The sequence below is a fragment of the Carex rostrata genome, chromosome 21 (genome assembly GCF_964058835.1).
Source record: "Carex rostrata chromosome 21, lpCarRost1.2, whole genome shotgun sequence".
NCBI lineage: Eukaryota > Viridiplantae > Streptophyta > Magnoliopsida > Poales > Cyperaceae > Carex > Carex rostrata.
In genome coordinates, this window is record NC_135938.1 from 497,155 (window position 1) to 523,021 (window position 25,867).

Consider the following 25,867-nt stretch of genomic DNA (forward strand, 5'->3'; position numbering starts at 1 on the left):
CACGTAGTTATTGAGAAACTAATATTTTACATTCATAAAAAAATACCAACTATTTCGTGTCCAATGAAGTATTAAATGAGTTTAAGCATGAAGCGGTTAAAGATATATATAGAACTTATTAATGTAAATGCCGAGAATGTAGGGAGTTTTGTGAATTTACAATTAGAAATAATGACTAATTTGGGAGTACATTTGTATAAAAAATTAATTAATAATAAATCAATAATTATCGAGAAACAGAATTAAGAAAAGCAAAATATTCAGGAAAAAAGGATGAAGAAATTATAGAAATGAGAAAATATAGAATTTTTGAAATCAAAAGGACAGAAACATTAGTAATGAGTCTTTATTTTATTTTATTTTTTTTTTTCTGAAGAATTAGGATGCCTATTAATAATTAGTCTATGTAGAATTATTCTATTCCTTTATTTGTATTAAAGCCTCTGGTTGGATTCTCTTGTGCTTTTCTGCATGACAGGATTGTCTGAAAAGGTCATGTGCAACATATATCTGATCAACTTATTCTCCCTGGGTACTGGTAGACTGGTAGTTCCTGTTATATGCTCTCTAAAGCATTGTTTTGGGGTCAAATTATATATCTTTTAATTGAGGCCTTCTATATTTTAGATATATATATATATGTGTGTGTGTATTAAATGAAGATCATTCGGTTGAAATCAAAAATTTGGAGAGCTCAAAATTTCATTCCCATTCATAATATTAATTTGCAAACTTGAGGACTAAACTATAATTTCTCATAACTAATTAATTATTTTCTGTTTCTTTCTCATGAATGATAATATGCATGGATTAAAGGAAAGTTAATTGAAAAGGCGTTATTGATATCTCTCTGTTTTTGTATCCGAATTTTCTGAATTTTTATCCCAACACATTCCACATTCTTGCATTACTGAATGATTTTTCAATAACATGATCATGACATATTAATTATATGATAAGCGTAAAATTGATGTTAAAGTTCTTCTGGAATAATAGTTGCAATCTTTTCATAAATTGGGCATTTAATACTGCAAAAGATTTTACTTGGAAATGAAATTGATATATTTAATTATGTATATATGCATTGGACGAAATTTTATAAACAAACGCAGCAATACTAATAAAGTAATAATAATGTGAATGTGATGTTTTTCATTTTTTTTTTCTAATGAATAATTTTGGCAAGAGAAGCCCCTAATTACAACCTTAAAAGAGATGAAAATAAAGTATGTTAAACTGTTTTCTGAAAAAAGGACAGTCAAAAGGTTAGGAAGAAAATAACAGAAGAAAAGGTACCTCACACCTTTTTTTACCATCAGTAAAAATTAAATGTAGACAAATCAGATGACAGTCGTGGTCATGCATTTGGCATGGTAAGCTTTTTCTATCTCCATATATCATTTAGGGTTATATAAGATTAGAGACACCAAACAATAAATATATAACAGATCTAGCCTTCAGCTACCACATCTCCACCTTAATATGCATATGAAATATGAAACTTGATCAAGGGTTGAATGTAAGAATTGTAGGGAACCAAACTTATTGGTGATATATATTCGTATATTACATTACATTATGTAGAGTTTGGTTTCCTCCAATGTCTTATGTTCCACCACATGATTATATAATTCATATTTTCTGAGTATTTTGAATGTGAGAATTACAGGGAACTGAATTCACAGATAAGTTGCGTCTCTGGGTTCAGTTTTCTGTTTTCTCTAATAATGCATGCATGCATAGCATTCTCAAAATTAAAGTTTAGCGGTTCAAATTTTATTGAAGGTTGAATGTGAGAATTGTAAGAAACCAAACTAATGGGCTAAGGCCATGGTACCAGTACCACTGGTACTTTCATGAGTTTGGTTTTCTCCAATATCTTATGTTCGATCTCCTTTCAATTCGGTGGTTTAATTCTGAATAATGTTTTTGAGGAAATTGAAGCTCAGCTAGATGTGGTTACTTGAACCCAATATATAATTTGCTTCACATATCACTTAGCTTTCTCCGTAAACTTTTCTTTTGTGTTGTTTTTCATTTTCATTTTTTTTTATTTATTTCTTAATGGCAAATTAAACAGAAGTTTTCTATACGCTCTATTTTGATTAGGTTTACAGCTTGGACCTGATATAATTTTTGAGTTATTATTTGCTACTTTATTAGCCTATAGCATCTAACAGTGACCCCCCGTTTGTTTACCAAAACTAATTCCATTTATCCAGCTTTTCATTCACATTTAAATAACTGTTTTATCATAATCACACTAAAATTAAATCCAGAAATTAAATCCTTTTGGTTTGATTTTTAATTAATTGCCTCTTTGGAAAAGAAAATAAAACTTGTAACTAGTACTAATGTAAAAGGGTTAACACAGTTACCATTTCAGGAAATATTTTTTTTTAAACAATAATCTTACTGTTACCTGTCAAAAAGAAAATTAATTGCATGCCATAGATCTGCATGCAAACACCACAGGAAATTGGTTCAATTTGCACAAAGATCCTAAAATGCATGGCCATCCACCGAATTTTAGGAAAAAGAAAAATCTTAATTATCTCAATCAAAAGTGAGAATTTATATAATTACAAAGGCTCAGGTCAAACTTCTTGAAAATTTACACCTATAATTCTTTTGTTTGTTTGAAGGATGGAGCGGTAAAAATCTGCTTTTGCTTCCTGACCCATCTGTTTTACATATATACAAGCGCTCATCTTCTTGTGTTTTATTGGGTCTCGACCAATTAATTCAAAATCCTCAAAATTTGGTTAACAAAGCCTCTAAATCTCTATTTCTAGCAGCATGCTTCAGCTTCTCCATGGCTACAAGACCCACTTGCCGCACTCTTTCCCTTGACAAGCCAAACCTGTTTTTATTATTTGTTCACATTATTATAAAATTCCTTCATTTGTTAACTATATTCCGTTATTAAAGTGGAGCTGAAGTCTATAAATCAACAGAGAAGTTTCAGCCAATGATGCTTTAACTACCTTTATTATTGACTTGGTAGGTGCCGATATAGTAGCTCCAAGATATATTTGCTACAGATCAGAATGGTACCAGGTGGGGACATGAGACTGTTGGGGTTTCGATTCTTTTGTATCAGAAAAACTTTATCCATATCTAATCCTTACTTAATCCAGAGAAATTGTGATCATACAATTAAGCCTCAAAATAAGCAGACTGAAGAAACACTTTTGAATTTCCTTTTTTTCAAGTAACACCCACCCATCAATTTACTCCCTTAACTATACTGACATCTTTAAATAATTTTTTCACTGAAAATTACACCACATTTTGCAAAGTTTCAAAATAACACCCAGTATTTCTCATATTTGTAACAAGACCTTTGAGATACTTGAGGGCAAAAATTCCTGGATGTGATGGAAAGTTGCATCCATTACAATGTTGACATTTTTGCCCCCACTAATGATACAATGTTTCACACACTTGCTAAAAGCCATTTTTTTTGGGTCTACAAGAGTAACTAGCACATAGTCGAGTCATTTCTATATTAACTTAAGTTTAACAGAAGTGTTAACCAAAAAATCATTTGTGTCAGTTGCAAATATAAGAAATATTGGGTGTTTTTGAAAAGGTAATTTTGGATCATGTTCTCAAAGAAAACAATAAGAATTCAAAGAAGTTACTGTAACATACTGTTTGCCGATGTCCACCCAAGTCAAACAGTCACCTCCTATGCCGTGATATGATCTAATTATCTTCCTTTCCCGCTTGTTTAGAGTTGAATCTATCAGCTTGTTTACTTCTTCCTACAAACAGTTTCAAAAAAAAAAAATATGTTTTCTGAAATGCTACGAGAAAACAAGAAAGTTGCTACTAATTTATCATTGAACTAAAATTTAGAAAAAATATTGCACCTTGATATACCCTATTCGAAATGCATGCCATGGATCATTTTCTGGATTCCTGTCTTGAATATACTGAAAATAATGACAGAAACAAACAATTACAATAACATTATCATGGAATTGAATAAATTAGTGTTTTTTTTTTCTTTTATTTTAAAAGGAAGAAAATCTGTGAGCACATACATTATGAAGAGTGTTTCCACTGGGGCCGCCTAGAGTTGGGAATGCTTCCCAATCAAGAGAATGGACCTTAGTATTAACCTGGTAGTATAATCAACTTTTCGGAATGAGTATTATGAATTTAAATTATATAATCATAGTGAAGTAGTGATATATGGTAAAGGTAGATCATAATTCACATTTGGATACAAAAGGGCAAAAAGTCACCTCTGTGGCATTCTGAACTTTCTTTTCAGACATGTTCAGGTACTGTGCTATATTCTGAAAAACAAAATAAAAAAAATTAATTAACCAATAAAGTGAAATCCTAATTAACCATGCGCAAATCATATCTGTCAAATCCAGGTACCAACGCAAACGAACTGGTAAAGAATACCGGTCCATGCGTGTGAGAATAAAGAGGTCCTTTTCTATACAGCAATACCAATTTTATCAATGAACTAAAACTTCAACTTCAGCAGCTTGTTTTAGAAAAACATAAACACTGATTACTTTGCTCCTTTTCATAATACCCAGAGAAGTTATTCCTTGTTTGGGCTTCGAATCCGAACAAAAATGACGAATTCAATCTAGCCCTTTAAATTCAATAAAATAATTTATTCTTCTTTATCATTTGTATTTCATACTTTCTTCTCTCTTATTTCTCTTAGGTACAGACATAGTAGCTAGTCTGCAAATAAGAAAAAATATTCGGCAAAAATATCCAACAAAGATTATGAGCAAGCAAATTTATCGAATGAAAAGATAATCCTAGAGTAAGATCAAATATTCCATTGGATTGATTAATCATCATCCATGGAAAGTTCATCTTTTTTCAGATACTAAAGTTCGTGGTTATTCTAAGCACCCAAATAAAATTAGTGGCTAGATTTTGCTATAAGGTCCCTAAAAATAAAGGTAGAACTTACTTCGACTGTTGGAGCAAGGCCATCCTGCTCAAGACTTATCTTTGCATTGTGAATCTTGCCAAGGCGTTCATACAGATAAATGGGTATTCTTAGTGTCCCCGAACTCTCTGCCAATGCCTTTGTTATCCCCTGAGAAAATTTGGAAAAACATCATGGAATAAATACATTTCTTTTATTACTCAGAACAAAGGTTACATGTAATAAATTTAACTGCATAAATTAGAGAACCTGCCGAATCCACCAGTAGACATAAGTAGAAACCTTGTAGCCTTTTGATGGATCATACTTTTCTATCCCTCGAAGCAATCCTACCAGACCTCCCTGCCATCAATTACATCATGATATATAATTTTAGAATTCTGTATATCATTTTAAAGAAACAACATTGACTTAAAGAAAAGTTCTCAATTGTACATAACTCTTCGTTATTATAATATTGGCAAGAGGTCCATCTATTTTAAATGCATGCAATTCACAATCACAAAAAGTCTCTCAAGTACGAACCAGAAGTTTCCTTTTTGTTAATGGAACTAATGTTATGTCCCCTAATTTAATTCCCCCCTTATCACTTGCTTTGTGACTTGTGTGCAATGTCTTTTGCTTACTTTCCTTTAATACCAAAGAATAATTTGCAGTTTAATGAAAAAGCGGTTAAGTTTTCATAAGAGAGGTAAGGAACCTGGATAAGATCGTCCATATCAGCACCCATATTATCATACTTTAGCGCAATGGATTTAACCAAACGCACATTACTATTTGTTAGTTTTTCCTTTGCAAGAGAACCCTCTAGAAGCCTTATTTTCAGCTCTGGACATGATATGTTGAGCGCATGCGCCAACTCCTTATCTGACGGTTCAAACCCTAACTTCTCTTTAAGCCTGTGCAACATACATAAATGAATGCATAAATATGTAACCCCCTTAATAAGGTAAACTTCGTGCTACAAAGTGTGCCAAAAAAATTACCTTTTTCTATGTTTCTCAAGGAATAAACGGTCCTTCATTTTCTTACAGAGATACACCACCTTGTCTTGACTCAGCAATTCTTCACTGAAAATACCCTTCTTTAAGTTACCCCTTGGTGTACTTGTGGGTAGTAGCTCCTGGCTAATTATGTACCGTGTCTCCTTCCCCTTTCCATTAATTACTTTGTGATTCTTTCTCCTGGTACCTGTTCTCCTTTGCCTAGCATTCGTACCGGAACTAATGATTTGATCTCCTTCCATTTCCGGTTCCTCTTTTACAAATGATTTGACTTTGATTGAGTCAAGCCGGTCAAAGTCAAATCGAAGCTTCCATTGTTTCTCAAGCAAGGATTTCTGTAGCAATACCATGGCTTCAAGAGATGTCTCGAGGTCAGGATCGTAAATTTCCTCTTCACTTGTCGATGTGATTGGGGTGTGGACATGTTCTTTAATTGCTTTTATTGCTTGCATTTGGGTTCTGTTTGATGAAGAACTCGAGTTTAGATTAGATGATTTTTGGGCCACAACAGCAAAATTCTTCAATGGTACTGATGGGATTTGAACAGGTACAAGTAAGTGATCAGTGTCGGATGCATAAAATGAGCTGCTAAGAAGCCGATTTCCCGAACTTAGACTAATAACTGCACCGGCCCTAGCCATCATGTGTACCTGATTCCAGTAAGAGACCTGAATATGTGAACTCAATCCTACCACAAAGCAAGCAAGGAAAATGTAAATTCCAAGTTAGATACCTGATTCCAGTTGTAACTGAATATTTGAGGATTACAGTAAATGCAACTTGTGCAATCTGTAATTCTGTATACCGGAGAAATTATTGAAATTTCAACAATTGGAAATCTCTCACACTAACATGGACACAACTGTTCAGTAACAGTACCACCAGTAACAATATGTCGTTGCAGTAATGCTTCAGTCCATATCTTTTTTTCTTAAAAAGGGAAAGGAAAATAACAGTAGACCAGTGGTAGTAAGTTCATAAAAACCCATTGAGTAGGTCATCTAACATTCCAGGAAGTGCTCTATCTAAAAAGTAATTAAACATTATAAATAAATAAATAAAAAAAGGGGTGAAGATGAAAAAATAAATGGTCATGGCAACTGGATGAAGAAATGATCAGCAGTAAAACGTGTGGTGAAAAATATTTACAATCTAATGAAGGAGAACATTGGATATAGAATCATACCGGGCTAGATAAAGAGAAATAACGAAATGAAATCTCTTCTCTTCTCTTCTGTTTGTTTATTTTTCCCGGGGGGGGGGGAGAGAGAAGCTGGAAAGTGGAAAAACTTTTAACATTTTTCCCCTGCTTTTGATCATTTATCTTCCCAATACAGGCACTACAAAATAGACCCGGACTATAACAGCATTAATACACCATAATGAAAAACCCCAGAGTAGGTCCCAGAAATCATAGATGATGGTACTTATGATACGGTCTTTACTGTGGCGTTAATGATGAGGGATAGAGGGTTGAGGAGATGGGGATATGGGAGGAGAGATGGGATTGGTTGGAGGAGATATTACAAAGGTGCCGTGTGGTGAGCAAAACACCAAGTGGGCTCATCACATCTCCATCCTAGCTCATTTTTTTCTCTCTTCACTTCAACTGAACAAACGACAAGCTTTTGAACTCACTAGAACAAACTTTTTTGGGCCTAATTGTTCCTAAGTTAAGATCAAATGATGTGGGGGACTAAGCCTACTTAGGATTAAAATTTCGTTACGGCCCAATTAGGCCCAAAAAGAATGGGCCCACGTTTTCACTTGAAGAAATTTCTATATCACTATATGGTTCTGTTGTTTAGTCCAAAGCAACAAAGAACCATATAGAAATTTCTTCATCTCCTTCAAAATTGATTTCATGCTTTGACGTAATCTCAAAATGGAATATTTACATTATGTCCATGAATTATCATCATTAGTACACAAATAAGACCGAAATATACCAATATTACTTTTGTGATCATAACAAATAGAGAATCAAAGTCAACCTCTTCGATTTGCAATCAATAGAATACATAAGCGAGAAGATGTTTAATAGGCTTTCACTAAATATGACAAACTTTTTTATTAGGGAATTATTCCGATTGAACAACCAAAGCAGCCATATTTTACAACAATAATGACGTAATTAAGGAGCAAACTAAGATTACAAATCACACACAAAGTTCGAAAAAGGAGCTCATTTAGCTGCTGATTTGAAGACGATCACATTAACTTCTCTAGTATGAACTTCTCTAGTATGGAACAATAATTGATTCAATTAGTTCTTGAAGCGGTGCTAATTCCTTCTTGTCAATCAACCCGAACTCCTGCAAATTTTCATTAGAAGACAAAGCAAAATATTTACTAAAATACTAAAAACCAATATTATATATAGCCAGGTAGAGAAGGAAAATAGAAAGGGAATAACACGTACGTTGGTAAAAAGAATGAAATGCTTGAAGCAGGTATTGAGATGAGCTTCTTCTTTAAGACTAACGATCTTTTGAAAGTGAGAGTGGTATATGTGTGCATATACTCTGAACAGCCTTTTGAATATTGTTTTCACCACCTCCTTAAAATTTCCAGGAAATGGTGCCCCTACAAAATCAAAATAATATATATGACAACAAAGTAATTTATAAAAACATTCTACGAAAAAGATGCCATGTGAAATGCTTATTTTTACACCCTTCAACACTTTATATTTAAACAAGGTTTCAATGCAGCTAGGCCAATGGTATGTTCGTGAAAACAAACGGTACATATCAAACGAAAACATTACCAATTCTCTGGGGGAAAATTGATTCATTATCAAGCTGAGATTCAATCCAATCCATTAAATATTCTACATATTTTGGTGCCGATACTTCTATAGGCTTCTTTATCTGTACACCATCTGCCCACCTATACTCGTACCTACACACAGCAACATGCACTCACAAGGTAAATAAGGTTTCTTAAATAAACGAACAATCACTTGTTCAAATAAAGAGAGGGAATTGTATAGGTATAATAGGAAATGCATACTTGGGACCAGCAGTCATGGTAGGGCAGTTTTCAGGTGTGCAGAACTCAGCAAGAGTACCATAAAGAAGATTTACTTGATTGAAGAAATCCACAGCTGCCAATTTGTACGTTTTGTTTATATGTAGAGTAGGAAACATAAACACCCTTAGCAAGTCCAGTAACAAAGGTCCAACAAGGGAAATGAACTTATTTTGTTTATTATTGGTTTAACTTTCTATAAAACCCGTAATATATTAAGTATTATAGAATAAATTAATTTCATATGTACACATACAGGACAATAAATGTCACTTGTACCCCAAAGAATGTTCTGAATCAACCTATAAAAATACCAACAACATCTTATGCATTACAATCGGAGAATCCATTTTCTCTAATCCAATAAAGAAAAGAAGGGAAAATTTGGAGTTTTCTAGATCAATCAGGAACCAAGAGGTATTCGTGAAATTGTTCCCCATCAAATAAAATAGTACAATTTATTTTAGGGGGGTAGGGGGTGGGGGAATTTAGAATTACTATTGACAGCAAGCCATTCATGGATATCTTCACCAGGTGGCAGTCTGACAGCTTCCCTGAGATTGCCACTCCCGAGCGTTGCATCGATGTGCTTTCTTAGCTGTGCTCCCTGTGTTATATTTCATCATTGTGTTTCAGAGCAGAAAAGGATGATAAGGGGAAGTTTCATTATGCACCAAGCAAAATCTCAGTGGTAATCTATACCCCTATGAAGCACCAAAAAATGTCTTACATTTCTAAAATCAAATTGCCCCAATCGTGCTTCAGTGCTTCTACATAATTTAGAGAGAATTGGGAGACAGTCCAGTTTAAAAGAAAATAAGAGTTGAGGGCTACAAGTGACATCCCCAAATGCTTCAAAAGGGTGCACAATAATTTTATCTTAGTTTGTGTACAAGACATTCTGATATATTGTAGGGGTATGCATGAAATTCAAAAGAAAACTGATGGAGAGAGAGAGAGAGAGAGGCAGACCTTGCTGCCAGATGGAGCACTCTTTTTAGGCCGGAAAGTTTTTTGGTTCCTGCCAGAAAAATATTCATCAGTGACATTTTGTTTAATTCAAAAACAATCTTTAATCAGGTAAAATATTTTCATTTACTGGAAATTATTTAGATAATAATTGGAGATTCCAGATTTTCATTTTCTTGCATCTCACTGATTTGAACCAGCAATAAACAATCATACCAGAGATCAGAAACCCCATAACAATATAGAAACTAAAAAGATAAAATCCTAAGATGGTACCAGATGAGGTACAAATAGCATGCACCAGTACAGATTCAATACCAAATGGATTGCAATGGTATACACCTGCCCAGCACCTTGAAGAGTGCAATTTTACAAAGTTACCAATAGAAAAAAGATTAAAAAAAAAAAAAATTGAAGGAGTCTATACAATTAAGCTCAGTCTGTATAGATCCCAAATTAACGGATTTCATAAACTCCAATTTAGCACAAGTACGTTCAAGCTCATAATAAACAATCCAAATTTTGCCCCTAAAAAAAATCAACAACCCAAATCGAGCTCTAAAGTAGCATCACTTGCTTCAATTTATAATAGCCCGGTCGAATAGGTGCAATTTTCTATCTAATCAGACTAGGCAATGAATCTAAAGAGACGCTAGTAATAACAAGTATACGACGAATTGGAGTTGAATTAAATTACCTTCCAAGACCAAAGAGGCTCATGGCAGATGCAGATGCAGATCAAGCTGCTCTCTCTCTCTCTCTCTCTCTCTCTCTCTCGCTTATATAATTGGTTATATTTTTCGATTGTTCGTTTTTCCCTTTTTCGCAATTTCTCTCTTCTCCGATCCCAATTGCCTCTCTATTGACATTTGACAATGCCAATCGTGGGTGAACCAGGTCTATCTGCACAACATGACTGGAGTGTATTCATTGTTGTCATTACGACCGCAATTAAATTTAGAACCTTGTTCATTTAAGTAAGTTTACTTTCTAATTAGGTTGTATTAGCAGATTCTCTTTGGCTACTAGTAAGCATTCTTCAAATTGCAGGTCAGATAAAATTGATAGATAGTGACCTGCTACATATATGTCTGTAAAGATTGACTATAGTAAATTAGTATAAAAGGTTGGCCTCGTTTCTACGCGGGCAGGACCAGGACGGCAGGTGCATGAGCAGGTCCTCCTTCCTGCGGAATAGTTGTACAACTTGTACTTGGTTCCCTCCAGTTCCAGTCCCAACGCAAAAAAAAATTAAAAAATTAGACAAGAGAAATTAATGGAGGTGCTTAGTGTTTAATATAGAGAATGGAGGCGATCTGTTATCAAAATTCATTCCCATTTCTGTCCACGACTCCACGTGCTTATGCCGAATAGGCCATGAACTTTGAACAGACAAATTTCCGAATTAATTTAGTAATCTTTGTTTTTCTGAATTATAGTATGGTCAGGTCAGATCAGATCAGATCATATAATAAATCGAATAAATGCTAATTGTATTAAATACATTGCAGACACAACACAAATAAGTCATTGGAGCGGCACTTATACTGTAGCAGCTTGTGAAAAGATAAAAATGGAAAAATGGTACATTCACTGAAATTTACCATTTTTAAATCAGCAGATTAAACATTAAATAATCAAATTTCTCATATAAAATACATTTACTAACACCGATGACGAGAATTCAGGACAATTTGTTAAGGGACTACATTCAAAATTATTTTTTAATTAGGATAAATTTTGTCAGAAAGTTACTAAATTTTGTAATTCGTCACAAATTGGTTACTCAAATTTAATTTGTCTCTCTGTAGATATTGAATTTTTTTATTTGTTTCTATCAAGCTACTCAATAACTTTTTCATCTAAAATATTAAAGGAAAATTTTCATATGTTATTTTTTTCTGTCCACAAAAGTGATAAAGTATAAAGTGACATGAGATGAATGAGCATATTATGTTACTTTTTTAATGAAAAAATTATAGGGTGGCTTAATTGAAACAAATAATTCAATAGTTATAGTTTTATAGATTAATAAATTAAACTTAAGTAATTAATTCGTAAAAAAAAATTCAGTGACATCAGCTGAAATTTACCTTTTTAATTAGACTTAAGGTCTTCAGAGCATGTCAAACCTCGGAGCTACATTTACCTTCTTGTTCAATAGAGATTGGTTTTCAAATTAATTCTACATCATATTCACAATTTTATTTCATTAATAAAAGCTAGTGTTCTAAATAGCGCGCTATAGTGTCACTATAGCGGCGCTATAGCGTTTTTGGACCCTAAACGCTGAGTTATGGCATAATAACGCGTTATTTGAGCTACGGACACTATAGCGGTAATAGCGGTCCGCTATAGCGCATAGCGTGTAGCACAAATAGCGTCCGCTATGCAACATTTGCTTCTTCTTCTTTTTTTCAATTTATATGAGCTTTAAATAAAGGCTCATATTGAATTTTAACCGTAATTTTTTTTTTTTGCAATTGACGTACTAAGCTTTATATTAAACTATTAAATATTTAATGAGAGATTCATCAAACAAAATCAAAATAAGGAAGCTACAATGCGCTATGCAATATGAGCTGTTTTTTTTTTCTTTTTTCTTTTCAATTTATATGGGTTTTAAATAAAGGCTTAGATTGAATATATTAAGATATTTCTTGAAATAACAAAATGATACTTACTATACAGTAGTTTGAATATTTTGAATATATTAAGATTGTTAATTATGTCATGATATCTATGTTATTTTAAAATTTAAATAGAAAAAAGATAGATTATGACATGATGCTGAATATATTTTGAATAGAAAAAATTGATAGTTTATGATATTAATATTACTATGGATATTTTGAGTCGCAATTTGGACTTTGTATTAGTTTAATATGAATATTATAATTTTTTAATCAATTTGATATTATTTATTGTTCTATGAGACTTAGATAATGTTGATATTTAGTACAAATATATGATATATTTTTTATAAAAATAAGAAAACGCTATGTAAAATAGCTTTCATTATAGCAACACTATTCGCTATAGCTTTTTTTGTAGGCTTTCCGCTATAACGCGATAAACGCTATTTAGAACCTTGATAAAAGCAGATGGAGCACAGATGATAGTGAATTTTAATTTTTAACAGATAATTAGACAGACACAATTTTTATTCCTGCAAATATAATTTTTTTTTAAAGTTGCAATTGACAGCTCTCACTGGGATGCACAAAAAATTCGTAGTTCGTTATTCGATTCGAGTTTGATTCGAAAAAGTTCATAAAAAATTCGATTCGAAATAGTTTGAAATTAATTCAAATCAAATTCAAACTGAACCTAGTTCGTTTGAAATAGATTCGCGAACTATTCTAATTCGAATCTCAAAGTAACGTGAATCGTTGATTTCCGCTAATGACTTAAAAGTTAAAACATAAAGCTGCCCAGCCATAAGTCATAAATCATAACTCGTAAGTCGTAACCCTCGCTCTCAGTTCTAAAACCCTAGACGACTTTCATTTCTCGCTTTCGTCGACTACAATCACTCTTCCTTGCGTAAAAAAGTTCATAAAAGATACGAAATTGATTTCGTAAAAAATTTGATTCAAAATTAATTCAAATCAAACTCAAATTGAGATAAGTTGGATTCGATAATTTGATTCGTTAAAATGATTGAACTGCAGAGAGAAATATATATAGAGAGAGTGGAAAATGAGTGAAATGAGGCCCAGTGGTTTAATGGTGATGATCTTAATTAGTTGTCTTCTGTCTCAACTCTCAATTATATTGGGAGACAGTTAACAGAGGTGAATATGTTTTGAGGCATGAAAACAATGAGGCATTTTGAGCCCTGAATATATATGTTTTAATTACCAGCTTGAAAATTGAATAACCCATCTATATATAATTAATGCTGAAGCAAGCAATAAACTTGAATGCAATTTACTCATTTCTTTTTGTGATCAATTTGAAGATCGAAGGATGATGGTACAATTAATTACATGCCTGGATGGGATGGGAGACTGTTAACTTGACCCATGATTTGTAAATGCTCTGCTAAATAAGTAGAAAACAATGTGCCACCCTCCTCACTGATCCTCATACCGCTTTCAGTCTTGTCTCATTAACAGTTAAATTTCTAATCTCTCTCTGTCTCTCTTTCCCTTTCTCTCTCTCTCTCTGTCTGCTGGTATCTAAATTTATTATTGACAGTTCCTACAGCTACATCAGGAAATAAAAATGCATGCACTACTGGATCACCTGGCTAGGTGTTTGGACTAATTTTGGAACTAATTAACACTAGTTAGGCAAACAGGTTACCAATTAATGGGTCTACCGTTTGCTTATTGTCCCATTTGTCATTCCAGTGCATTCAATTTAAGCAAATCATTGAACATATATATAGTATGTTTAATTCATCATGAATTAATTGGCCATTCAATTTTTACAACAATTCCATGACCTGATCACATCTACAAGAATGGGGCAGTATCTAAAAAGTGACTATCCACAAGGGTATACCGAAATAAAGGTTTTTTTTTCTATGAAAATTACAGCTTCCATTTTTCCTTATTGTGATTTGTCAACACTTGTCCAAAACTGCTAGTGAAGTGCCCACATTAAATGACTTTAGGGCTAGCTACAAAATTAAATAAAAGACTGAAATCTGTACATTTGCTATATTTGTACAAGAAAGAGCCACACCTAACCTACAAGCTACAACTTGTTGTTGAAGCTGCTGAGTGGAAGAAAAAATATGGTAAGAAAGAAAATTCATGAAAAGGGGGATCTGAAGAGAGGGGCATGGACAGCACATGAAGATAAACTCCTTTATGATTACATCATGTCTCATGGCATCGGCAAATGGCGAAGTTTACCCATTAACGCTGGTACGCATTTTGTCATATCTTTAATTTGAACCCACATCTATATATACATCAGTGAGGAGACACTGTTAAAAGGAAATTACGATGAACTGGTGCATAAATAATGTTGTATTCAGGGCTAAGTAGGTGTGGTAAGAGCTGTAGGCTGAGGTGGTTGAATTATTTGAGACCGGATATAAAGAGGGGCAACATCACAGAGCAAGAAGAGGACTTGATCATCAGGCTGCATAACCTTCTTGGGAACAGGTACCATTTTTGGCATAATTTCATTCTTTATAGATCTGCTCTCCAATATAATTATGAGAACAAAATTAGTACCAGCAATGCAACATTTATCAAGTTGAGTTACCAAAGTTACTTACTTCTAATTGATTTTCTTAATTTTGTTAGAACCAAATGATATTACATGCAATTGCAAGAAAAAATTTGTGTTGAGTTTTATCTTTTGTCCATGCAGGTGGTCCTTAATAGCAGGAAGGTTACCGGGACGAACTGATAATGAAATAAAGAATTATTGGAACACCTGTCTCAGGAAAAAGCTCACCGCCAAAACCTTAACCAATCAACTGCAGTCGAGAGATACCATGGTGCCTACTTTTAACCAATCAATTGCAGTTGCAGTAAAATGCATCGAAACATGTGACTCCGAACAAAGCAATAATTGCAAAAATGACGACTCTGGCATTATGATACCGCATGAAGACACTTCGTTTGATCGACTTGGCAGTAAATGTCACAATTTTTGTGCTCCTGAGTTGATGAAGAGTTCTTGTGCTGGAAATTTTTCCCTTGATGAAAGCAGTGACGCCAGAATATACAAAAACGTTGAGTCGCAAAACGATGGGCGTATATATTCATTGCTTGATGAGAACAATGTTTGGGATCCTTTCTCATTCTGAAATGTTGGATAAATTAATTGTTCATGAGTGAATTAATAAGATACCTAGCTAACAACCTTGATTTGTAGAATTGGAGGCACAGATGGAGATTGAGTTGCAGATTTATTAATTCTACTTTTATTTTCTCCCTCTTTCTCTAAAAACATCCCTATTTGATTGAGTTTCCGTAAGGTCTTAATTATATAATTGTTTTTTACTAGTAATTTAATATGTCAATTTCCAAAATAAGATTAACCGCATCGGCTAGTCTAGTGGACCAGCAACGGGATCAGCAATGGCTTCCACCTTTTCTATTTTTCAGTTTTCCTTTTGTGTGTGTGTGTGTGTGTGTGTTTTGTTTTTACAAATAACACGCTTTCTCTTTCTAATCGGCCAGATATACACTTCTGAGTTCTGATCTTGTGTACAATAACTAGACTCTGAACTGCAATAGCTTCAGAATCAATTAATGTAGAATAGAAATTTGTGAAGAGCAGCTTGATCTTATATCTTTTTTTTTCTGCTCAGGCAAATTGCCTCCTCTTGCCAAGGAGTTATGAGGTCAGATTTATTGTACAAGTTGTCGATCAAAGATAGGATTGCTGCCTTCGACGTAGATGATTGAACATACTCCTAACTAGCCCACCTTCCTTGTTGGCTTCATTGCAGCGTCCATTATTTTGTTTTCAGATTTTTATTCAAGATCCCTGTGTTAAAGCAATTGCTCTTATGGTTGGTTACCTAGATTTGATCATACTGAGACAAGAATTGATTTTAGTATTTCAAATACCTAAAATGTGCTGGGTTTAAATAAGGAATATATGTTATTTATGTATGGGCCTTGTCGAGGTCATTATTGTAGGCCCGGCCCGGCCCGGATTAGCAATCAGAGATTCAGAAATATCATATCAATTTTTCTTATTGCAACATCATTCAGTGAAGAAAATATCTAACGGTTGGAAATACACTGAGATGCTTAATTATTCCTCATCGGACGGTTGGTACTTAATGAGTGTTTCTGTACAGCGTTGGAGGGAGGGGATAAGATCGGAGAGAGAGCCTATGAACTATAAAGCAATGGAAAATGCTCATTTCCCAGCAGCCGCCATAAACCCTAGTCGGTCTCAATTTCTGATATTTTTGTTCATCGGTAAATTTTTGCATAACAAGTTTATCTTTTCTTGGATTGAATTGAATGGAATCCGGTGTGATTTTAGCAATCGTGTGTTAAATTTGATTTGCCTTTTTCATGTTTTTTCATTACCTCGATCAGATTCCACATGGAGTTTTAATCGGATATTGCTTGGTTCCGATTAGATCCTAATTTTGTAGTAGAAATTGTATAATAGCACCTGTTACTATGAAGGATCTCACTACTTAATAATGGTGGAATTCGTAAACAGGTGCATAGATAAAACGCTGAATTCGTTTCTTTCTTCTCTTTGAAGAAAAAAGAAAGGATGTCAGCATCGGCCAGACAACCGTAGGGTTAGATCCACAGACACTTGACCTTTCCATGTCTCTTGTCTACTAAATCTATCTCACATTACCATTACCATTATCATTACCATTATCTATTAATTTCAAACTAGAATTGAATTTTTCATGCATCTGTATGGGGCCCGCTGAGATATATGGATGACATGTGGGCCCGAGCGAAGATGCATATAGTAAAAACAGTGTAAAAATGGAAGTGGCCAGAAACCATGAGATGGTGCCACAGCCCACAGGGGCCGGGCTGATTACAGTTTCAGTTCTTTGGTTCTTTGGTTCTTTGGTTCTTTGGTTCTTTGGAGCAGGGGCCATTGCTTCATAGGAACAGGAGGATTACTGCCCCCATTTTTTTAAGATTTTGAACAGTAATTATATTTTTAAGGGGTTTGAAGCATAATACTTTTTTGAACAGTAATTACAGAGTTCACCACAGTTATTTTACTTGGCCTGGCTGGCTCCTTTTATTTAGATTTCAGGATATTAAATGGGTGATAATTGCATTTGAAATTTATGAACTATCTGGACTTGCGCCTTTGCAAAGACATTTTGGTTTGTCTTAGCAAACTAATTTGGCATGTGTATTTCCTTTATAAATTTTTATGTTATATAATTATTTCAGAGTTATTCATCGCTGAATAATCATTAAAAAACTTATATATAGAGAGACAAATTTGGTGCGAGATGATTGTCGGTCAGAAATTACGTAGGTAGGAAAAGAAGAAGAAAATGATAGCTATTTGTTTTTATTTTTATTTTTGGTGAGGTGATGTGATGTCCAACTGTATGACAGTACAGTATGAGAGAGTTTTGTGTTAGTGATATCCAAATCCAAGTAATTAACTGATGCTTTTATTTGAAGGTGTTATATTTCCATACCCACTCAACCCAATAAATTTTCCATTGGCCGGTTTCTGACTTTTTCAGACGGATTTTTTCTTTTAATTTTCATATTCATTGCCAATTTGGCACCATTAAATTTAATGACAACTATGAAATCATTGGCAATTTGGAACCATTTTAGTGTTGTCAATTTTCAGAGCAGATTTTGATGGTTTGGTAAGTCTTACCATTATTATCACAATATTTACCATCTAATTAAAATTTCATTCTGTAAATTGTCAAATGTATCACGCTGCGCAGTTGTTCTTTGTTGGTCGTCAGATATTTCAATATTTATTTTTGTCCCTCATTAGTCTAGTATTTATTAGTATTTTTGATGTATCATCTCTCGATGAAAAAAAAAGATTGTTCGTGGATAGTTGGCAAAATTAATGGATGCTAGATGTAAAATTATTAAAATAAAAATAATAAAAATGCAATGTGTTGGTATATTGGTTTGACTGTGATATGAACGTATATGTAATATGTCAGTGTCTTCCAACGTACGTAATATTATAAATTGAATGTTGTTAGTTGTTAGTTGTTAGTTGTAGCCTTGTAGGTTGTTGTCAACATCTATAACTGATCAATATCTATTTAATTAATTTATTATATTGCTGAAAGAAATTTACAAATTGGATGCACGGATACCAACACGTTGCAATATAATATATATATCATCCATCTTCATTTCAATTTTCACACAGCGCTGCTGCAAATTGATCATGTCATTAATTTTAATTTTTTGAAAAAGACAAGTATCTATTCTAGAAAAGTCCAAGAATTAATTTCGGTTTTCTTTTTCTTTTTTCCTTTCACTTTTCTTTCCGTTCTATAATAAATTGAGAGGGGATGAAGTTATGGAATGACACAAAATTTTCATGCTGGCATCACAAAAAATTTCATGCATGAGGCCACGTGGCAAGGGTGCCACGTTGGTAACTAGTTTTTTTTTAAGTTTCGAATTAATGGCGGTCACAAAATTTCATGCTGGCATCACAAAATATTTCATGCATGGGGCCACGTGGCATGGGTGACACGTTGGTAACTTTTTTTTAAAGTTTTGCACATTAAACCTTTAATTTTAGAAAATTATGTTTAAATCCACAATAATTTCAGAAAATTAATAAAATTACCGGATGTTACAGGGTAAATTAAATAGCATAGCCTCGCAGTTGCTTCCGATAATTAATTAATTAATTAATTAATAATGTGTTAGTGTTACGAAAGAAATAAGGCGACAAGACAAGCTAGCCAGGTTGTCCTTATTTATTATTGATAGTAGAGGGCTAGAGGCTAAGGTTGTGGGACCCACCAATATTTATAATATAAGGTAATGTATCTAATCATCATCAATTATAATTTATAATAATAATAATGTGACCAACTGACCAACAGACCAAGTCTCCTATTCTTCAAATTAAGGTCAACATTTTTAGGCTTTTAGCTGTACAACATTTATTTGCTTTCCTGTTATAAAAAGCAAGCCGGATACATGCAGATGCAGTGCACCATCTCTTACTTCCATTTCCATATGCTTAATTAATTTGCATGCAGTTGAGAAGAATTAAAACCAAAACACCACCACCACTGAGAAATGGGTCTTCAGGTAATGTTCTTCCTGATCATCAATTTTGTAACAACTAGCTCTTGCTTCAACATATTTTCAAAGGAAGAATATATAAATAGGCCTTTTACAGAAGCACTCTCACTCTCTTTTTAGCTGATAAATTAATTTTCACCATGAAATTTTAGGAAGAATTTGAGCAAGTAGTAAAAATTGTGAAGCAACTGCCAGAATCACCACCACCAAGTGATGAAGACAGATTGATACTGTACTCTCTTTACAAACAAGCAACAGAGGGGCCTGTCACCACCCGTATGCCACTTTTTCTATCATTTTTATTTTTATTTTTATATTTTAAGACTGTGCTTCAGCTTCAGAAAAGAAAAGATCTCTGATCTGAGAGGAGAGAAAGGCAGTGTAAAGAATTTTTGAATCTTTCTTCTCCCTTCTCCCTTCTCTCTTCATCAAATTTGAATGTTCTCAAACAACAAACAAGGTCTCTCTTCTGAAGTACACTCCACTCTAAGATGCCTCAATTTATAGGAACAACATTTCAAATACAAACATGTTTTAGCAGCTTTAGTTTCGTTTATTATATACAAATTTGTTCAATTTTTGCTTTTGTAGCCCGTCCCAACAGATTTAACACGATCAATAGATACAAATGGGATGCATGGAAGGCTGTCGAAGGTATCTATCCCTTTATCGCTACCAACAAAATAAATACCAATCATGTCAATTCAAATTATGACAATTATAACAATAAAATAATAAGAGTAGGTTTAAAATATATCGTTGGTTTTGTACTCTAATCAGGCTTCATATATATATATATATATTTTCAAATTTCAAACAGTTGATTTCAATCACTCAATATGATTTTTCATATTAAAAGATGTTTGGAGATCAAATTTTATATTTTTTGAAATTTTTTACCATTTTATTAGATAGGTACGAAACCATTGTTTTCACAAGATTCTAAATCATCCAAAATGATAATTTTGTACTTATCTAATTAAATAGTAAATAAACCAAAATAATATAAAATTTGTTCTCCGAGTACATTTTAGTGTGAAGATTATATTGAGTGGTTCGAATTATTCAGATTTTCAAAACAAAGATAATTATATGGAGCTTGATAGGAACACAAACCAATAATATAATTTAATCATACTCAAACAACAACAACAACAATAACAACGATAATAATAATAATTCGATGACAAGGTATGAAATTATGAATTCAGATAAATCGAAGGAAGAAGCAATGCAAGAATACATTGCCAAGGTGAAGGAACTACTAACTGCCGCTGAAGCCGTCGCAGGTTCAATTCTTAATTAGAGGCCCAAATTTATTAGTTTTGTCTTTAGATTGAAGCATAAAATTAATTATGCATTAATTTTTAACTCTATTCATCAAATAATAATAGCATCAGAACAATAATAATAATGACAATGCAAATAATAATCAAGGTTCTAAATAGCGTGCTATAGCGTTTTCGGACCATAAAAACCATGACGTTATGGATACTATAGCGCGCTATTTTGCAATATAGCAGCACTATTTGGATATAGCGTTGTCTTTTTAGTCATTCTGCTATGACGCGATAAACGTTATTTAAACTTTTGATAATAATTGAATGACAATGTGTGAAATTATAAATTTAGGTCAATCGGAGGAGGAAGGAATGCAAGAATACATCGTGAAGGTGAAGGAACTAATGGCTGCCGCTGTCGCCGCCGGAGCTACCGCTTCTTAAATGGATTCGTTGTGTTTTCTCATCAATTAAGTGTTATTTGCTTCGTTGTACTTGTTATAATGTTATCTTTGGATCCCTTGATCGCTTCAACAAGAAATATATAATGTTGAATTTGAATGCGCAGTTATGATTTGTAGTTATATGTACCATATTGTAACTTCAGATGAAATTAAGTATGCAAAATAATTTATCCATATATTTCTGAAGGATTATGAAAAACTAATTTCAAAAATGTTAAAAGGAGAACCTTAAAGAAAATTATCATGGTTCCTATTAGCTAATGATTAAATTTGTTGGCTTCAAAGTGGTTTCAAGAAAGACATCGAGGCATTCAAGTTTTTTAATTATTCACACAAGTGCAATAATCGAGAAGGTATATATTTTCTAAAAATTAACCATAAAATCAGCAAATTTTATGAAAGATTTTTTTTGGGACTGCATTGGCCCATCAAAGGATTTATTAGTCCAATTTTTTTTTTTAAACATTATCCTGTCAGCATGGCTCATTGATTCTCTAAATGTTTCCTTTTTCCAACCTTATCCCTAGTAGATTTAATTTTTATAGATTTTTTTTTCTTGAAAATTTTTGTATAAGTTGCGAAGTCGTAAAAGAGAATCAAACTCTCAACTTTTGAGTACAACAACCTTAAGATTTTTTTTTCCGAAATTTTTAAATATACCATCATTCCAAAAAAGATAAACCCAAACACTCCGGTTTGGAAAATTTTCGAATTTTGACATGACCGCATCGCCTAGATGCGGCCACTTTTCTGCGGGCCGCATCTAGGGGCAGCGGCCCATTTTTTTTGTTTTTTTTGCTTTTTTTTTTGTTTTTTTGTTTTTTTTCTCATGTGACTTTGAACTGAAAATGGTGTTTAGGTTTATCTTTTTTTGAACCATGGTATATTTAAAAATTTCGACTTTTTTTCTAACTAACTGTACTACCTCCCCTTTAATCCTTGTAGAGTTGGAGGCTATATTTCTTCAAAGCTATTGTTTTATAATTTTTCTTCCGAACCTTCTTCTTTGCTAAAATCAAAGGCGGTTTGATGAATATCATATCAAATTATATTTGATGTTAGATCAAAACTATCCGATTCGCATACAAATTCGTAATTATTAAGTGCACACAAATTTCAATACGGATTGGATAGTTTCAACTGAACATGAGAGTGAATTTAACATGACATCTTTCTTCATTCACTTTCCAGTGTTACTTCCATATCTATTTATAGATATATAATATGAGTTGAGAAAGTTACTGTAGATGAACAGTGTCATCCGACAAGTAACTTTCCCAACCCAAATTATATATCTATAAATAGATATGGAAGTAACACTGAAAAGTGAATGAAGAAAGATGTCATGTTAAATTCACTCTCATGTTCAGTTGAAACTATAGATTTATTTATAATGTTACTTCCATATCATCTACAGTAACACCGAGAAGTGGGATCCTCTTACGTCATTAATTTAATTTTCTTAGATTTGTTGGAGATATTTATAAAAGAACTTTCCAGTTTCTACCTCCTCCATCTGGTGATAAATTGTTCTCCCAAAAAGCTTTGCCCTTTTTTCCTCCAGCACAAAATCGATTTCGTTGTTCGTCTCTCCTCTCTCTCCATCAGCACAAGATAGATTTCCTTCTCCGTCTCTCTTCTCTCTTCTCTCTATTCTGATCGCCACTGTACATCTCCGCCGAGATTTCTCTTCCACCGCCGCTCGATTTTGCCGTTGTTTCTTTTCTGCAATTTCCCTGTCGTCAAGAGCTTATCTGCTACAACAATGTCACCTTTCTTTGACACTCTCTCCTCTTTTACAAAATAGATTTGGTTGCTTTCGTTGGTTTAGATACTTTGTTTGTTCAAAAATTATTTGTTAACTATATATTGTGTCGAGGGCAATTGCAAATATTAATTAAGTACTACTTTAGGTTAACATCTTATGCTTATTTTAATATATTTTACAACAGATTGCTGCATATATATCGACTTTGAGTAAGTTGGTCGAATTGAAGATTAATTAATAATTACAAAATTGAAGCTTCATAAAAGTATAGTTGCACAACATATTTATATAGATGCTTCTTTAAAGAATAATTATATTAAGTTACGAATAACTAATAAAATTGCCACTAAATTTGAAAAGTCAAATTTGTTAGAGTAAAAAAAAAGGTGACAACATTGTAAAATTTGAAGAAATGAAATTTTTTAAACCTGATTAATAGCTGGAGAAATCTGACACTGCCGGACAACAATGAATTGGAACAATTGAATATGTGCCACTTTTTTTTTTAAATAAGTGGTATGTTATCCTCAACCAACATGAGTCTACAGAAGGGGTTCGGATTGTAAATTACATTTTTTTTTTAAACTTCAAAATAAAACCTAACTATCTATCTGCTATTACACATGATTAATTATAAGTACATTATGTTACATGCATAAAACAGATATGAGAAGCACCAAGTGCACAAATTGCATTGGCAGGGGCACAACACCACGATGCTGAGGAATAGCACAGCAACACACCACTGATGATCACGCCAAATGTCTTCCCATTAATGTATCTAAAGTATCAATTCCTTTTTTTTTGTACTATTTCTTGGCTTATTTTTTATTCTTTAAAGGCTTTAGTCAGATTTTTGCTTATATTAAAATCTCTTTTGGGTTGGAATTCATACTACATTTCCAAGCGAACTTCAAAAGGTAGGACTTCACAAAACATTTAAAACAAAATAATTACTTTGTTCTTGCAAAACCACTTCTAATTCCTTTTACTAGAATCTTTTCGTAATGGGATATATAGTGCATCTAAAGAGAGTAGATCTTCCAAAATTATCTTATCGGGAAAATGATACTATTTAGGTGGGACTCGGGCCTCTAAAAATGGCATTTTCTTCTTCTGATAAGCTTCGAAAGATTACAAATTCTATGGCAGGGGTTAGCCTTTTTCTTGGAATTTTTTCTTTACTTACCTGACGTTTTTCAAGCCATTTTTAATTTCTTAAAGAACCTTAATATTATTTAGGTTAACCTGTGACAAAACAACAAAATTATCTGTGGTAGCCACTAGACCAACTACTGGTAATGTGGCTAAAACCAGTGATGTTTTTCAACAGATCAAAATATTGCATGGATTCCTGTTATACAAAAACCTTCGCTAATTAGGAACAAACCAAGTAAATGCCCCTCACACAACTTCACCACCAACATAAATAGATTACATGAAGAAAATCTCATTTTGAGCCCCAATTCTAATTGTCTCTGAAAAAATTCAAACCATTGTTTTTTATCCTTTTTCTCCTCTGAAGTAGTGTAACTTTACTTCCTTCTGCTAATAAGGTTGTAGAATATAACAGGTTAAAGGAGTAATCAGAAATTGATAGCAAAGATGTTTGCAACACAGATACCGTCAAAAATTAAGTATAGCATAAGACAATTATACTCAACACTAACACATTTTTTACTTTCTGCAGCATGGACAAGTACAGTAAAGCAAAGAAAAAGGCGAAAATAATTAACTACACCAGCCCCCAAGAATAGTCACATCTTTGTATATTGTAGTTGTACATATTATTTTGCCTACTTTTTAACGGAAACATACAGTAGCAATTGTTATGTAAAAAAATAAACTGTGTTTCCAAGTACTTAATTAAAAGGAATAACAAGCTACTCGGGGACTATCACCCCTCTTTTAAACCCAACAAATGAACCAAACCAAACACTAAAATTATCTGATGCGAGATTAAATTCTAAATACATTAAAATTGGAACTTTCGTATAATTTCATTACAACTTATGTTACATATACCTTTTTTTTCCTATATGCTTCTGCACTACATTATTCATCCTATATTCTTTCTTAAATTCTCTATATACTTCTCTACTTGCCTTGACAATTGTTGCCGAAGCAACGCGAGGTCTACTGCTAGTAGCATGTAATGTAGACTTTATTAGATGTAGATCTACCTAAATTTATCCCATATAGAGTTAGAAAATTAGTTTATTTGTGGATCTATTTTTTTTTCAGATATAGTTTGACATATAGATTTACTCATGATATAATATATATATTTTTAAATTCAAATAGAGCTTGCAAGTTCCTTTACATGCTTCTTTTGTTGCTCATCAAATTAAAATTAAGTAATTATGAATTTGGATTTACTCATGATATAGTATAATTTTGGTCATATTTTAGTTTTACACGTTAGAAGTAACCATCTTAGTATTATAAAATAATTCATAAAGTATTTATATGTACATCATATCTGTTAAAATTAAAAAGACACAATGTGAATATACAAGAGATAATTAAATTGCTCTCATCACTTTATTATTTTCATTCACACGTGTTAAAACTTAAAGAGTTATCTTCTTATCTATATATTTTATCCTTCTGCTAAATTGTTAGACCTTTTTTCGTTATATAAACAGGGGCAGATTCAGAATTTTCGTCAAGGATACAAAT

General features: G+C 32.9%; 4 protein-coding genes, 1 long non-coding RNA gene and 1 other non-coding gene across 8 annotated transcripts; 4 read left to right on the forward strand and 2 right to left on the reverse strand.

The window, feature by feature from the left end:
* Positions 1–2,527: 2,527 nt before the first annotated feature.
* Positions 2,528–7,542, reverse strand: SIGA (sigma factor A). Of its 2 annotated transcripts, none has more exons than XM_078322908.1 (10): positions 7,127–7,542; positions 5,923–6,628; positions 5,637–5,835; positions 5,186–5,278; positions 4,958–5,086; positions 4,257–4,310; positions 4,053–4,130; positions 3,879–3,941; positions 3,658–3,770; positions 2,528–2,863 (listed from the first exon to the last, which is right to left on the reverse strand). In XM_078322908.1, the coding sequence occupies exons 2-10, from the start codon at positions 6,582–6,584 to the stop codon at positions 2,755–2,757; spliced, it is 1,500 nt and encodes a 499-aa protein (XP_078179034.1). In that variant the 5' UTR covers positions 6,585–6,628; positions 7,127–7,542; the 3' UTR covers positions 2,528–2,754. The 2 variants fall into 2 exon arrangements, with proteins under 2 accessions (XP_078179034.1, XP_078179033.1); XM_078322907.1 differs by lacking the exon at positions 7,127–7,542 and adding an exon at positions 6,793–6,863.
* A 450-nt stretch (positions 7,543–7,992) lies between these two features.
* Positions 7,993–10,889, reverse strand: LOC144573165 (MOB kinase activator-like 1A). Of its 2 annotated transcripts, XM_078322871.1 has the most exons (7): positions 10,640–10,889; positions 9,946–9,994; positions 9,472–9,580; positions 8,956–9,049; positions 8,711–8,844; positions 8,363–8,526; positions 7,993–8,255 (listed from the first exon to the last, which is right to left on the reverse strand). In XM_078322871.1, the coding sequence occupies exons 1-7, from the start codon at positions 10,660–10,662 to the stop codon at positions 8,181–8,183; spliced, it is 648 nt and encodes a 215-aa protein (XP_078178997.1). In that variant the 5' UTR covers positions 10,663–10,889; the 3' UTR covers positions 7,993–8,180. The 2 variants fall into 2 exon arrangements, with proteins under 2 accessions (XP_078178997.1, XP_078178998.1); XM_078322872.1 differs by lacking the exon at positions 9,472–9,580 and having other exon boundaries at positions 10,640–10,690.
* A 3,741-nt stretch (positions 10,890–14,630) lies between these two features.
* On the forward strand, positions 14,631–15,718 carry LOC144573631 (transcription factor WER-like). The gene is made up of 3 exons (XM_078323409.1): positions 14,631–14,822; positions 14,936–15,065; positions 15,277–15,718. The coding sequence occupies exons 1-3, from the start codon at positions 14,690–14,692 to the stop codon at positions 15,716–15,718; spliced, it is 705 nt and encodes a 234-aa protein (XP_078179535.1). The 5' UTR covers positions 14,631–14,689.
* A 1,412-nt stretch (positions 15,719–17,130) lies between these two features.
* LOC144573695 (small nucleolar RNA snoR143) lies at positions 17,131–17,246 on the forward strand. The gene has a single exon (XR_013518067.1). It is a non-coding gene; the product is annotated as a small nucleolar RNA snoR143 (small nucleolar RNA).
* A 2,320-nt stretch (positions 17,247–19,566) lies between these two features.
* Positions 19,567–21,593, forward strand: LOC144573298 (acyl-CoA-binding domain-containing protein 2-like). Its single transcript, XM_078323043.1, has 5 exons — positions 19,567–19,679; positions 19,826–19,949; positions 20,265–20,327; positions 20,885–20,962; positions 21,306–21,593. The coding sequence occupies exons 1-5, from the start codon at positions 19,668–19,670 to the stop codon at positions 21,395–21,397; spliced, it is 369 nt and encodes a 122-aa protein (XP_078179169.1). The 5' UTR covers positions 19,567–19,667; the 3' UTR covers positions 21,398–21,593.
* Positions 21,594–24,055: 2,462 nt separating this feature from the next.
* Positions 24,056–24,933, forward strand: LOC144573195 (uncharacterized). Its single transcript, XR_013517899.1, has 2 exons — positions 24,056–24,105; positions 24,206–24,933. It is a non-coding gene; the product is annotated as an uncharacterized LOC144573195 (long non-coding RNA).
* The last annotated feature ends 934 nt before the right edge of the window (positions 24,934–25,867 follow it).

Coding starts and splice junctions, on each gene's coding strand:
- LOC144573631 (XM_078323409.1), top strand. CDS start 14,690: ATGGTAAGAAAGAAAATTCATGAAAAGGGGGATCTGAAGAGAGGGGCA. Junction 14,823..14,935: donor AAGTTTACCCATTAACGCTG/GTACGCATTTTG, acceptor TGTTGTATTCAG/GGCTAAGTAGGTGTGGTAAG. Junction 15,066..15,276: donor CATAACCTTCTTGGGAACAG/GTACCATTTTTG, acceptor TTGTCCATGCAG/GTGGTCCTTAATAGCAGGAA.
- LOC144573165 (XM_078322871.1), bottom strand. CDS start 10,662: ATGAGCCTCTTTGGTCTTGGAAG. Junction 9,581..9,945: donor GTGCTCCATCTGGCAGCAAG/GTCTGCCTCTCT, acceptor AATATAACACAG/GGAGCACAGCTAAGAAAGCA. Junction 8,256..8,362: donor ATTTCATTCTTTTTACCAAC/GTACGTGTTATT, acceptor GAAAATTTGCAG/GAGTTCGGGTTGATTGACAA.
- LOC144573298 (XM_078323043.1), top strand. Junction 19,950..20,264: donor AGAGGGGCCTGTCACCACCC/GTATGCCACTTT, acceptor TTGCTTTTGTAG/CCCGTCCCAACAGATTTAAC. Junction 20,328..20,884: donor TGCATGGAAGGCTGTCGAAG/GTATCTATCCCT, acceptor TTATGAATTCAG/ATAAATCGAAGGAAGAAGCA.
- SIGA (XM_078322908.1), bottom strand. CDS start 6,584: ATGATGGCTAGGGCCGGTGCAGTTATTAGTCTAAGTTCGGGAAATCGG. Junction 3,771..3,878: donor TTCGAATAGGGTATATCAAG/GTGCAATATTTT, acceptor AACTGTTTGTAG/GAAGAAGTAAACAAGCTGAT. Junction 2,864..3,657: donor TGGGTGGACATCGGCAAACA/GTATGTTACAGT, acceptor TAATAAAAACAG/GTTTGGCTTGTCAAGGGAAA.